General features: G+C 35.7%; 2 protein-coding genes across 11 annotated transcripts; both read right to left on the bottom strand.

Annotated features, from left to right (window-relative positions):
* Positions 1 to 1,715: 1,715 nt before the first annotated feature.
* On the bottom strand, positions 1,716 to 2,683 carry LOC132180303 (uncharacterized). Its single transcript, XM_088516262.1, has 3 exons — positions 2,660 to 2,683; positions 2,430 to 2,508; positions 1,716 to 2,350 (listed from the first exon to the last, which is right to left on the bottom strand). The coding sequence occupies exons 1-3, from the start codon at positions 2,681 to 2,683 to the stop codon at positions 1,716 to 1,718; spliced, it is 738 nt and encodes a 245-aa protein (XP_088372388.1).
* Positions 2,684 to 4,892: 2,209 nt separating this feature from the next.
* Positions 4,893 to 12,821, bottom strand: LOC132181443 (Cysteine proteinases superfamily protein). Of its 10 annotated transcripts, none has more exons than XM_059594661.2 (10): positions 12,465 to 12,821; positions 11,032 to 11,224; positions 10,461 to 10,534; positions 8,130 to 8,184; positions 7,981 to 8,055; positions 6,756 to 6,829; positions 6,555 to 6,603; positions 6,255 to 6,339; positions 5,225 to 5,281; positions 4,893 to 5,105 (listed from the first exon to the last, which is right to left on the bottom strand). In XM_059594661.2, the coding sequence occupies exons 2-10, from the start codon at positions 11,194 to 11,196 to the stop codon at positions 5,059 to 5,061; spliced, it is 681 nt and encodes a 226-aa protein (XP_059450644.1). In that variant the 5' UTR covers positions 11,197 to 11,224; positions 12,465 to 12,821; the 3' UTR covers positions 4,893 to 5,058. The 10 variants fall into 10 exon arrangements, with proteins under 10 accessions (XP_059450644.1, XP_059450646.1, XP_059450643.1 ...); XM_059594663.2 differs by having other exon boundaries at positions 11,032 to 11,221; XM_059594660.2 differs by having other exon boundaries at positions 11,032 to 11,214.
* Between the last annotated feature and the right edge of the window lie 514 nt (positions 12,822 to 13,335).

The following is a 13,335-nucleotide window of genomic DNA, read 5'->3' as shown; positions in this document are numbered from 1 at the left end:
TATTACTTCATCCTTCAAAGCATAGCTAGCTTGACTAGCTGTACAGTGCTGCTGTATCTCTTACCACTTTTCCTACCCTGTTAACTCAGACGTTGGCAACAGAGTATACCCCGTCAACAGCACTACTTTGGTTATCCCCAAGTTCCATGCATCTCCTCAGAAAATTTGAATGTTTCTTAAACTAAAAGATTCACAAAATATTTTTGAATATAATAAATTTATGGCTGATTCATGGATTATTTTAAACTTTTAGAACTTACAAAGCAGAAGAGAAATGTTATTCAGTTGATCCAAATAATAATTTACACTACCACATCATCTCAGTTGTATCATGATCTACTAAATAGCATTATTCAAGGCAAAATACTAAAGGAGGGTCATAATTCAAGTTCAAATTCCATTAACAGCCCATCATATGCATGATTCTAGCTTGTGAGCCGCATTGTAACACCATGTTGTGACATGACCCTGGCGGGACTTATGACGCATAGGAAAAAGTGCTAGCTACACCTAGTAAGCAAGGTTGGACTTATAAAATCCAATTTCACATATATAGTAAGTAAGCAATGTAAGGCTTAACATCCATGAATGTTTTTATAAAGAAAGCCCCTACTATCAGGTCTATCTTGATAACACCCATTTTGTAGTTTTCAATTACTATGTGATACATCATCAATTTAAGAAAAATGCAAAAAATAAAAGTGAGAACAATCACACCAAATCAAATCAAATAAAAAAAAAAAAAAAACTCGTAGCCAACAAGACCCAAGCCAGACCCACAAGTCTGGCCTGTGGTAAACGCCTCAAATCTCGCCGGCCATGACCAACATCAACACCCGTTTCTAATGCCTCAAAACTCTTTTTGGATTCAAAACTAAAACCTAGAGGTGAAAGGTTAACCCTTTAGAGATTTTATCACCCTAAAATCTAATGTATTTTGATCCAACTTATTTTTGTGCACTTTTTATGTTTTTACTTATGTGTCGGTTATTGATTGGAGGCTGTAAAAGGGGTGTTATCAGGATGGTCCTGATAAAAAGTTTTCTATTTTATAAATTACGCACTATATAGGCTACTCATCTTCACAATGTGGGGACCCGAGGTGTTATAGATTTTCCCTCTTAAACCCTTACCGTCCTTGTCAAAGCCATGTCATGTAGTGCTCCAATCCCACATGGCCCTTAAGGAGGGAAGTGAGGGAACTTGACATTTGAGCAATAGAAACTTTAAATTTTGCTTGTTTTCAACCGTGTGAGATACGGAATATGGGGGAAATGGGGAGGAACACCAAAAAGTGGAGAATAATAGTCATAACTTGTACCTCTTAAAAAATTACTATTTTCTTCCTAGCTAGGTTCTTCTATATCCCAGGATCGATTAACATGTTTTGAGAAACCCAAATATGTTAAAAGACACTTGGTATTTATTAGAGTTTGTTGAAGGAAATTGTATTCATGCAATAAAAAATAAAAAGAAGGAAATTGATAGCCAAGAATTCATTATAACAAGTGACTAATTTGCATAATTACGTTTCTAGTTATCCTTGAAAGGGAGAAGCAAAACTGGTCATGTAGACTACAAAAAGGACTAGCCAACTTCCCCGGCCTCTTAGCTCTCTCATAATGTGGAGTACTTGTAGACTCCAAAAGAGACTCGCGAACTTTCCTCTTAAAACGAAATCTTCCAACACCTTTGAGCCTCAGCGATGGGTGGTCTCACATCACGTGGCATCCCACGGTATTCTCATCACTGAAATAATCCCCAATTCGTGTTGCTGGTGGCTGAGATATTGGCCTTCCATAGTTGTAGTACTCCTCGCCACAACAAGTTGGTAGGAGAGGAGGAGCCATATGTGAAGGTATTGCATGATAGGGCAAGGTGATCACAGAGGGCCCGACCATGTAATAGCATTGAGTCTGAGTCAGACTCTTAACATTAGCTCTATCATGCAACAAGCTTGGATACTCGATGGCAGTGCAATTCACTTCTGGATGAATTTCATTCTTAATGACTTGGAAACCAGAACTACTTACAGTGCCCTCCATCTCCTTCTGATCCTTCTTTACAGCTATATTCTTGTTTCCATCCCCACCATCTGTGCTCTCTCTAATTTTATCCTTTGAATCTGGGCACTTTGCTTGCTGATCACACCCAGTTTTTGGCTTTCCTTTCTCATTTGTCACTGCCATTTCTGCTTCTTTCTTTTCCTTCCCAGCATTCTGATTCCCATAGCTCCATGTTTCTGGTTGTTTTCCAACTTTCAGAAGCTTCTTGATTAAAATTTGTGGATCCACATTCCCTAGGACTGTAACTTTGGGCTGCAAAGGGTCGATTTCTGTCTTCAAAACACCTGATAATGTGTTTTTCCATAATTAGCAGGAACAGGGCAGGATAGTGTAAAGAGCAAGAGAAAGTTATTTATTACGTACCCTCAATGCTTTGTAACACCTTTTTAACTTTCTTCTTGCAACCATCACAGCAGTTGACAGAAACCTTTAACTCAACTTTCTGGAATAATAAAGTCAATCCAATTTAATTTCAGACCTTAGAAGTGAGAATTGTGGATGGAAAAAGAAGAGAAAGAAGAAAAAATGAAGAGCATTAGTGACTTAATTTGTAAGAAATATAAAATAGATCATTAATTGTCGTGCGTCAAAACCTGTAAGTCTACTTGCTTTGCCATGTTTCCTGGCTGCACTGTTTTCTGATGGAGATGGAGGTGAAAGGCTTGAATATAGAAGAACCCAGGAAGGAAACAGTAAAATCAAGAAAGTGGAATTAACAGGTGTTTCCGCAATTAATCCTGGGATGGGCAAGCTCCATTTATAAGCACCAAAAAAACATAGAATAACGGACCATGTTTAATGGCCTTTCCTTTTTCTGTATTATAATATAATAATATACATTTGTATCTGTTAATGTTGTTCCAACGCAAAAAGCATTGGAGACAGCTTTCTTCGTAAGCAGAAGAAACACGCACTGGAGCAACAAATCATTCCTAACTTTTTTTCTTTTTTTTTCTTTTGCTCTCTTTGTTAATTGAGGGCTGAGTAATGACAACAAGGATCCCATAATCGGTCTCTTATTTTTCTTTCGCTAGTCCCATATTCGGTCTACCTAGCTAGCTCTGGAGCAACAATCATTCCTTTCTTTAGACTTATTTGTTTATCATCACTAAAGTAATATTCTCATTCATATTCATCCTGCAGTTAATTTGAAGATGGACTGACTGGGATTACAAAAAATCCATGTTTTAGTGAAACCTTTTTTTAAAACGTCACCAATTTAAAAAATGCATGCATCAAAAAATTTTAAAGAGTGTCTATTCTTGTGCACACCTGGCCACTAAGAGCATTAGCAGTTTCTTTTAGATTTTTCTCAAATTTCTAGAATCAAACTACTTTTTTTTTCCATATTCAAATAAATTATACAATAGCTCATTTTATAATTTTTTTTTTTTTTTTTATATATCATTTAAATATTTTTTAAGTTAAATGTTAGGTGAAAGACAGAAGAAAGAGATAGCTATTTAAATATTATTTCAAATAAATGCTAGAAGAAAGAGAGAGCATTTTGTATTAAATAATGCTAACAAAAGTAAAAGTGTTATATCCTAAATTTATAGTGGCACTAAATTGGTTTTTTTGGTATTCCCTTAGTTTAAGGAATACCAAGAAAGTATGTTTCATGTAATTTTTTGGATCGGAATCTCTAGCAATAGTTGGAGAATTGTCCATCAATTTTTTTTGAAATCTTGGCCATTAAATCTCATCTAAGGATTTACAAGCTGCCATGTGTCCCATTAATTAAAAAATAATATTTTATTATTTAAATTGTAAAAATAAAGTATAAAACAAAATAATAATAATAATAATAATAATAAAATACTCCAAGGGCCGATTGGGAGTGGCCCCGGCCACCCCCAACCGATCCTTTGGGGTGGCTGAAGCCAACCCCATGGCCCCAGGGGGTGGTTCGGCCACCCCCAATCGGCCCTTGGGGGTGGGGTGGCCGGCCACCTCATACTTTTTTATTATTATTTTTATTTTGTTTTAAATAATAAAATATTAGTTTTTTAATTAATGGGACACGTGACAGCTTGTAGACTCTTGAATGAGATTTAATGGCTAGGATTTCAAAAAAAATTGACAATTCTCCAACTATTGCTAGGGATCCAGATCCTAATTTTTTTAGAAATTTTGTTTGAAAAATGTTAGGGTACTAAATATTTTTCCAAAAGATGAATACTAAGATGATGTAGAACTTATTCATTGGTACCCGTAATATTTTTCTTTATTAATTGTTTTGATCATTTCCAATAAAGAAACTCTACTCATGCGCCATGCGTACTTCAAGCATTTCTCATTTATGTTACATTTCTAATAATTATTAATGGATTCTTTCAAGAGTGTAGAGGTCCATGATTATTGATAAGCTTCATTAGTTTTCAGCGTTTTCGCCTTACATCAACCGATCATCACGCTTCTACAAGCTTTGATCTATAGTTGTCACTTTCAAACTTGAAAGAGCCCGTTAATAATCATGGATATGCATTTGGAAAACTAATGAAGGGGGGAAAATAGAGCAGAGGTCCATCTAGTTTAAACCTTTTTATCAAATCAATCTCTAAGAGACTAAGATTTAAAATACTTTAAGTCACTCCTTAAGATATGCACCATCACCGAATGTTGTTACCCAGGTCATATCTAATCAAAATTTGACACATGTACTGTCGGCGTACATTTGTTCGAGTCAACATCACCATATTTTTTTCTTTTAAGAGAGAGCTCTCAGGAGGTAGTTAGGCCATCGCACCACAATGGACGATATGCTTCACCTAGAACAACCAATGTTTCTTAATACTCAATATAAATATATTCTACATTTTTTACGGATAAAACAAATCTGAATCCAGTAAAAAAAAAAAAAAAGAAGAAAGACGACAATCAATCTTACAAAAGAATATAAGAATTAAAGATAATATCCAAATATAACAATTTATGATAGTAAATCCCTCAAAATCCCGAATGGTATACCACAATGGACAATCTGCTTCACCTAGAATAACCAGTGTTTCCTCCTAGGCGTTGGCTGAGTTGGAGCATCTGCACAGCAACAAGCAACTTACAAAATTAGCAAAAACTTCAATATTCCTTGACAACTGACAAGCATATAACATTTCAGCTTCATCCCTACATATTGAGGTCTTAAAAGAGAGACATACCTCGAATCTCATACAGCGAATTGTAATGAACCTCAGACCAAAAACTTAACCACAACTCTGCATCATTTTGTTAAAAAAGGGGAAATGTAAGAATGTGAAATTGATAGGAATATTTACATATATTACCATATATCTTATATAAACACGCTGGAGATAAAGGTTTTTCCCTGAACCTTAACATCTTGAGTTTACATGGACACCATCCACCTAATAACAGGTATATTTAAAATCTTTGCCAGAAGTGCAAGTCCATGCTCTCAGTTCATTCAAATAACGGGCCTGCTACTTTAACCCATGGCCATATTTTCGTTGCTCAAATATCTATAAACAATAAACTACGGTAATTAACTACCTACTAAAATTGCTTCCAGTAGCATTTTAGAGAAGAAAGTCAGTGATTGAAGTTCTGATTCCAAGAAAATATGACTACACCCTACACATAGAGAGCACTTGGATGGAAATATAAAAAGGTTTTCTTCAACTTGCAATTTCAATGATCCCCATGGCAAAAACTTCAGAAAAAAAAACAATTGCAACAAGAGTTAGACAAGCAGGATTTATTTGGAGAAATTGAGGCAATGTGCTGACCAACAGGTATAGGAATTTTAAATACATTGCACATATAATATACAAAGTTTTAAAGTTAATCAATGATTAAGTGATTAAAGTTTTCCATTTTCAATCAACAAACTTTTAGGCTAAAGAGTAATTTATCATAGTATCAAAGTATGTGATCCTGTGTTTGAACCATGGTTGTACTCTACTTGCAAGTATTTAAAAAGTTAAAATCCCATATGTTGGTCTCATTTCTTATGGGAAGTCTAACCCATACGTGAGGCTCACTTATTGCATGAGAGTTTTAGTCCCACACATAATAGAGAACATCAAAATAATAGTTAAGTGATTTAATTTAATATTTCTTATCAACTTAAGGTTTTGGAATATCTGATAATTCATTACTTTTATATGCTACAATTTTAACAACCGAACAAAATTGTCATTGGGGATTTTGGTAATCTTCCAGTCTTACCACGTTTAGGTGTCTGGCACTGAGGCATGATTTCAATAAAACAAGTATCTCTAAATGATGTCAACAGGCATATCTTCGCCACAAACTGCGTATAAACAAGCAGCTCTTTAATGCATGCTGATGTTGGAAGTACAAGAAATGACATTGTACATTAACAGTTAACACCACAATATAAAACATAGCCCGAAGGAGATTTATGGCAATTTAGTTGACTCAATAAAGGCATGATGCAACCCTGAAATAGTACTATTAACTAAATCTTCTACAGAAAAGCAACTAGATTAGATAAAAATACCAGACCTTATCAGCTGCTGCTTGTAAGGTAACATGGTCCCCCCACTCACCAGATCTGCATCATTAAGCGCACCAGAAAGTGAAGATAGAAATCTTCTCTACCAGCATTTTTTGCTTACTAATAAACCACAGTATAAATGCATCCATAAATTTAAAGGCTTATTACAGCAAACAATGGAAGAAATGACCTTTAGCAAACTAACATACTTTGCCATTTTCTTGTAATAACGTTTGTACTTCATTGGGACATAGCCTTCATATAAAGCACGGTAGTCTTTGAGCTGCAACAGGAAAAAGTAGTTTAACATAAGCAGAATCAAATTAAGCACTCGTGAGTATTAAGTTCAACAAAAACTAGATTGCTTTCCGCCTCCTCAGACTGATGTGAGGATTCATTACCACTCACATCAAATATTTGTAACTATTTTTACCAACATTCAGAGCACATTGCATTTCCAATTTCAAACCACTGCTTGCCGACTCAAACATATCTCTACAATACTGACTGAAATTTTTGATTTATTCATTTTAGTATTGTTACAATATATTCTAACTTCAGTCCCCCTTTACAAAAGCAATATATTAAAGGTTGAGTGACTTGAACAAATTACTATTCAAAAATGATAAAAGCAAACAGTGTCTTTAGTTCCACGCATTATCAAAGGTCTTCATAATTCTAATCCAAAAGGTTGGAAGTCTTGGAACAGGAAATGTAATCCTATAATCTTGTTTGGGATTTGTTTGTTCTTGGGGGGGGGGGGGGGGGGGGGGGGGGGGGTTGGTGTTCTTTGGATAGATCATTTTGATTCCCAACCTTCTACAAGTCTGTGCTAGAGGTGGTAGTAGTTGCTATTAGCTGATGCCAGTACGATTTGCCATTGTTGGGGGTTAGTGCTCACAGATGGCAGGGGTAATTATAAGTCACAGCAATAGCTGGTGATAAAGGATGACAGTGGTAATAGGGACAGAATGTAGGGAGAGTGAAAAATGGTCATGGTAGTTATGAAAATTCAATGGAGATTGTGGTCATGTATGGTGGTGATGCTTTACTGGAAGGAAATGGGGAAGAAAGGAGGTGGTGCTGCTGAAATCAACAGCAGCAATTTTGGCACTGTTCCAGGATGACAGTAGGGGTGGTGGTACTGGCAGAGATGATAGTAACAGCCTTGGCGGCCACAGTGGCGGCAGAGGAATTAAAATCATTAAAATCAACAACATTATTATAGTGGCAGTAGTAATGAAGGTTCTTTCTTTTATTCAGTTTTTTCATCCTCCCTTCTCCCAAAGTGTTGCCAAGAGTTAATGAAATTAAAGTCTCAACCCATGAAATTGCAGTTCTTCAACTTTCAATCTGCCCCCAATTCTTGAAAAAAGAAAAATCCTCCTCAAACTCTATTCCTCCATCCATTTAGCCACTTCAAATCCATTCTACCTGTTGCACGATTTCTTTCCGAACATGTTTGTGATATTCAGGTGACTTGTAAATCTGGTCTGAAAGTGCACGAAACTGCAATAGAATGGAAAGACAAATAAATGAAAGAAGAAAACATTTGGGCATTACTTCAGCACTATTGCACATACCTGGCAGTTTCCATCGCCTGAGACCTTCACTTCATATAGACCATAGACATTCAGCCTGGGAGAAAGAAATGAGAAGTTGACTAAATACTTAAGCCAAGATTTTAAGCAAAGCATCTCCAAGCGCCTCCATCTCAACAATTTCGGACATAAGCTCAGATACTCCAGATGTTATATCTTCATGTTCACTCAGTTAACAAGAAAGATCTATGACTTAATTTGCATTTCCATATATTGACAATTTCTAGGATGAACTTAATGACTATCCCACCCACACAATAGCATCAAAGCCATCTCCAAAAGTAATGACTATAAGCCTTGGGGCTACAAATTCATGTTCATCAATATTGGAAAAAATAAAAAAGATGTTTACATGCATAACAGAGACACACATTAGCAGACATTGAGATGCAGAATATTATGATATCAAAACAAAATTTACTTTTCCAAGAAGCAAAAACAAATTCTGTTGAGAATAAACATGCACAAATTAGAGGACAGGAAATAGAGAATTTATAATCTGCCTCAAGATGTAAGATTCTAGAGGTGCATATCAGACTGTATGCCCGTGCATTTATGCAGAACATCAAGAATTTTTCTTAAAAATTTGTTACAAGGCAAGCATCAAGAGATAAGCTTGGTGATTCAAATGGTTGATAATCACCATGTCATTGAAACCTAATGATTGAGGGAGTTTGTAATTAGTATAACAAATATGCATAGATTTGGGGAAAAAGTTCACTTCAGATATTGAATCCTACAGATAATTCATAATTCCATAAACTGATACATTTGAACATCTATCGAAAGATAAATTGCTATATGTCTAAAACTAGTTTAAGGATATTTTATGCACCATGAAGTACATGCAAATAGATCTTAGAATTCCATTAAAAAAATATATATCCCCACTGGTTCACACCTTCATTATTCATTCCAAAAGTATCATTCTCCGTTACTTACTTTTGTCAACCAAAAAGAGGGCTGTCACGCCCCAAATCCCAAACGGGTATGATAACGTCTATCATTACAAAGATCTCTAATGATACAACATAACCAAATCAACTTAACTCTATCTTTGTAACACTCAGGTCTCATATTGAGAAGATGAATAGCCCACATAAAGTAAGTAGTTTATAAAGACCCTCATGAGTGCTAAGTCTCACATTGCTTCCTTACTAGGTGAAACTAGGCTTTATAATTAATTTTATAGAAGATTCAAATTGACTAATTCTTTTGGAGTGATAGCGCAGATGTGACTAACGATTTTTCTTAGGTCGTTACAAATGGTATTAAAGCTAGGTTGTAATGCCATGAAACACTGTCAACACCATATGACGTACCCCTAACAAGGATGTCAAGGGTCTAAGGGGTGAGATTGTAACACCCTAGTCACATATTTGGAAGAAAGGGTGAGATTGTAACACCCTAACCCATATAGGGTTTAGGGTGATTTATAAAAAGACTCATGCGTATTAAGTCTCACATTGCTTACTTATTAGATGAAACAAGGCAAGGCTTTATAATTGATTCTAGGAAAGCTCCAAATTCACTAGTCCATTTGGAGTGATAGCGTAGATGTGGCTATTGCTTTTCCCTAGTTCGTTACAATCTTTCCCTCAATATGCCTTTTCTTTCTACTACATATCAAAGAGAGAATGAGTGATTCTGAAAGGGGTGAATGGGCAATCAGTTAAAGGAAGTTGCATGCTTTTATTTGAGTGTGGGTAGTTTGGAGGAGAGACATATATGAGCTTCAATGTGGCAACAACAGTTTTTTTTTTTTTTTTTTTTTGTCATTTCTGTTCTAAACTAGGTGTTACAAGGGCAGCTTATAGATCTAGCACATCTTGTTTCCTAATTATCACTTGAGAATTTGAATAGTTCCTATGATCAACTGACGCCATGAGTAAAGATACCAAAAGTCATTTTAGTTCCTTTTTCCAAAAGTACAGGAAAAGACTAAGGAAAGACTAAGGAGCGTATCTATATCGAGCCCAATTTTTGGGAAATTAACTTCTTATATGGTTACTCCAGCCCTTTCTTATTCAAATAATTTAATGCACAAAGACATGCTTGAGTAGTGATCGTATCATATTGTTACTAATTAGCACATACTTGAGCACCTCAAATAATGTTTAAACACTTAAATGAATGCTCATCTGATGCGCGAGTGCTTGTGTATAAATATTAAATTATCATTTGACTACTGATATATTTTCTAGCATTTATTTCTCAAAAGCAAGAGATTACAAGCTGTTTAATAGTGAAAAACTCAATTACCCCTCAAGAAATCTACATTTTAATTGTAAATGTCAACCATACAAAACATACCTCTGGAGAAGCCGTTGGTGATCCAAACTTGCATCACTTAAGTTGGGGATGTAGGAATTTATGCGCGGGACATGCTGGAATTTCAAGAAATTAATATCATAATAAATTTACAAAAGCATGTTTCTTTCATTGAATAAGAGGTCAATCAAGCAACAAATAGTTAAAGAACTCAAGGGTTTACCATGTAAAATATAATGCATGATAAAATACAATGAATAATTTGTGGGTGATAGATGTATTAGATACAATCAGAGTCATAGGATGAAGGGGGGGGGAGGGGGGGGGGGGTGGGGGGGGTGGGGGGGGGCGTGTTGTTCTACCAACAAAGATTGAGAAAACATTGAATTCCCAATGACAAAGCATAACAGACAAGTCTTCTCCGTCATATGGATTTTTTTTTTTTTTTTTTTTCTCGTGAGGAATAAGCTTTTGAATTCAATACTGAAATAAATTCTAGTTAAATATCCACAAAATAAAACAAGGTATAGTCAAATAAGCTGTTACTGGATGAACTAAAGTAAAAGGCCTACTTTAAAATTCTAACAAGAAAAGGAAATGCAAGCATCCTTACAGGAATAGGCGCCAGGTTGGAAAGGCGTCTAGCAACTGCACCATCTAATTTGGCATACTCTTCAGATAGTATAACAGCAATCATCCGGTCATCCTCAACATCCTGCTGACTGCTCAAGGAAGTTGAGCTAGAACATTCACCCACACTCTGAGTTCCCATCCACATAATGTTTCCTGAAACCTACTACTAACTTCTTCACGTGAAATCAGAGACTAAAATATTCCCCCGCTGCTGATCTGCCGCAGTTAAATGCATAAAAGCATGCTACATATCCTAGATTAGATATCCGTAGTCTTTTTAATCTTTGACAATTCATTTAAATAATATAGTGAAGAGTGCTGCCAGGGAACTACAGCTTTTACCACAAATTCTTAACAAATGGTCTTGTCAATTAAATTAGTTAGTGCATGACTTGTCAACAATGCACTCTTAATCATTTCACAAATTATGGACGGTTACATCAGTTTATAAAGAAATTGAAATAAAAGGTATAGTATCCTAAGCATTTTCCTATATTGAAGATACAGAGAACAAAACGAATCATCAACAAATAATCAAATACCATATCGGGATGCAAATTACAAACAACAACGCGACAGAGCATCTTTAAGTAGTTTGAAACAATGTGCGGTAATAGTAAGAGTTTTGATAAAGATATTCTCGGCATTTAGTAGGTTGGTACAAAAGATAGAGAAGCCACACCACTGGTAAACCAGTTATCGGTGAGAAATTGATATAATAAATTATGTAGGTGAAGTTAAATACGGTGTTGTTGAACAATGTGTAAATGGAGGACATTTATCGATCATGTGCTTTTTATCTTTTCTTTGGGATAAATAATTAACCATTTGCATGTAATAATAACAAAACAACGAATAGCTAGGAGATATTGAATTCAACAGATCTCGCAAACTTTACATGCGGTTAGATATGGTTGAATAGAACTCAATTAGATATATCTCTAATTCATGAGGCATGGTCTCATGCCGATTGAGCTAGTACTAGTTGGATTTAAATAAAGTCGAAAAATTGCAGATTGCCTCAAATAAGAGGATATATAAACACATATATCTGAGGAAGAGTATCCCCAAACCCAACCTAATGATCTTTTTAACTCCAAACTTAGATCAAGCTTAGCAGGGGGGGAGAGGGAAAAGGAGAGAGGCATAGACAGATTAGATAACAAAAAGAAGCAAAAAAAAAAAAAATGAAAGTAAAACAAAATTACCTAGTGAAATATGCAAAGGAGAGAAAGAGGAATTTATTCCGAAATCTAATCTGGGTCTCTGTAGTAGTTGCAATCAGAAAGGCAAAGAAGATGAAAATGAAACAAAAGTAATGACCCGCGAATGCAATGGCTAATCTTGAAAAGGTTTCCTTCTGATCATAAATTGACCAATAATAGAGATAGTCAGAACAAGCAAGATACTTACTTTTACACGCACACACGATATCCTATAGCTTGACCTTTTCCGGTGATGCCGTAAGTTGGTTGGCTGGTCGATCAATGTTTCAAAGAGAAGCGGAAGATGTTAATGATGTCACGATGAACAAAGTATCCTCACCAAATCATGAATATTTCCATTTTTCATATCAGGGTCGGGCGTTTGGGGGTTGGTCAGCTTTCACGGTTTCTCGGCTCACGACGCGGCAATCGTAGGCCCACCTCGTATCCTTTCGTTTGGTAATTTGTATGCTGCTCATTTACTTTTCTTTTCTTTTCTTTTCTCTTATTAAAAAAATCATGTGATGTCGCACAGAATGACAGAAGCGTCGGACGGCGGGTTTTTTTCTTTTTCGCAAGTACAATGGGGAGGGAAGGGGCATAGTACATCAAAGTGGAGTGCTACGTAGCATGTTCTATTTACTTTTAAATTTTTTAACTTTTTAATTATGGGGTCTAGTGAGCATGCCACATCAATATCAATAGAGAATGTTGGGAAATAGCATATCTCTCCATCAAATAACAACCACAAAATATGGGTGGAGTATCCCCAATAAAGCCCCATTACTACTAAAATAATGCAAAAAAAAAAAAAAAAAAAAACATAAATTTTATTGGAAATATGCCATTTAATTGGTTTGGTCAATGAATTTTTACTCACGAGCCAAGAAAGAGGCCACCTGAAATGAAGGGATGGAGGGTGGAACGGTGGCGCGTGGGCGATGGAGAGTAAAGAAATGCATTAGATTTGTCCTCTAAGTTGAGAGACAGGGAGAGAGAGACAGAGAGGGAGGAAAAAAAAAAGAAAGGGAAAATATGAGAGGAAACAAAGAGGAAAGGGTGGGGAAAAGTGCCTCCTC

Source organism: Corylus avellana, chromosome 5 (genome assembly GCF_965113065.1).
Source record: "Corylus avellana chromosome 5, dhCorAvel1.hap1.2, whole genome shotgun sequence".
In the NCBI taxonomy this organism is placed as follows: domain Eukaryota; kingdom Viridiplantae; phylum Streptophyta; class Magnoliopsida; order Fagales; family Betulaceae; genus Corylus; species Corylus avellana.
This window is presented reverse-complemented; position numbering and strand designations above follow the sequence as displayed.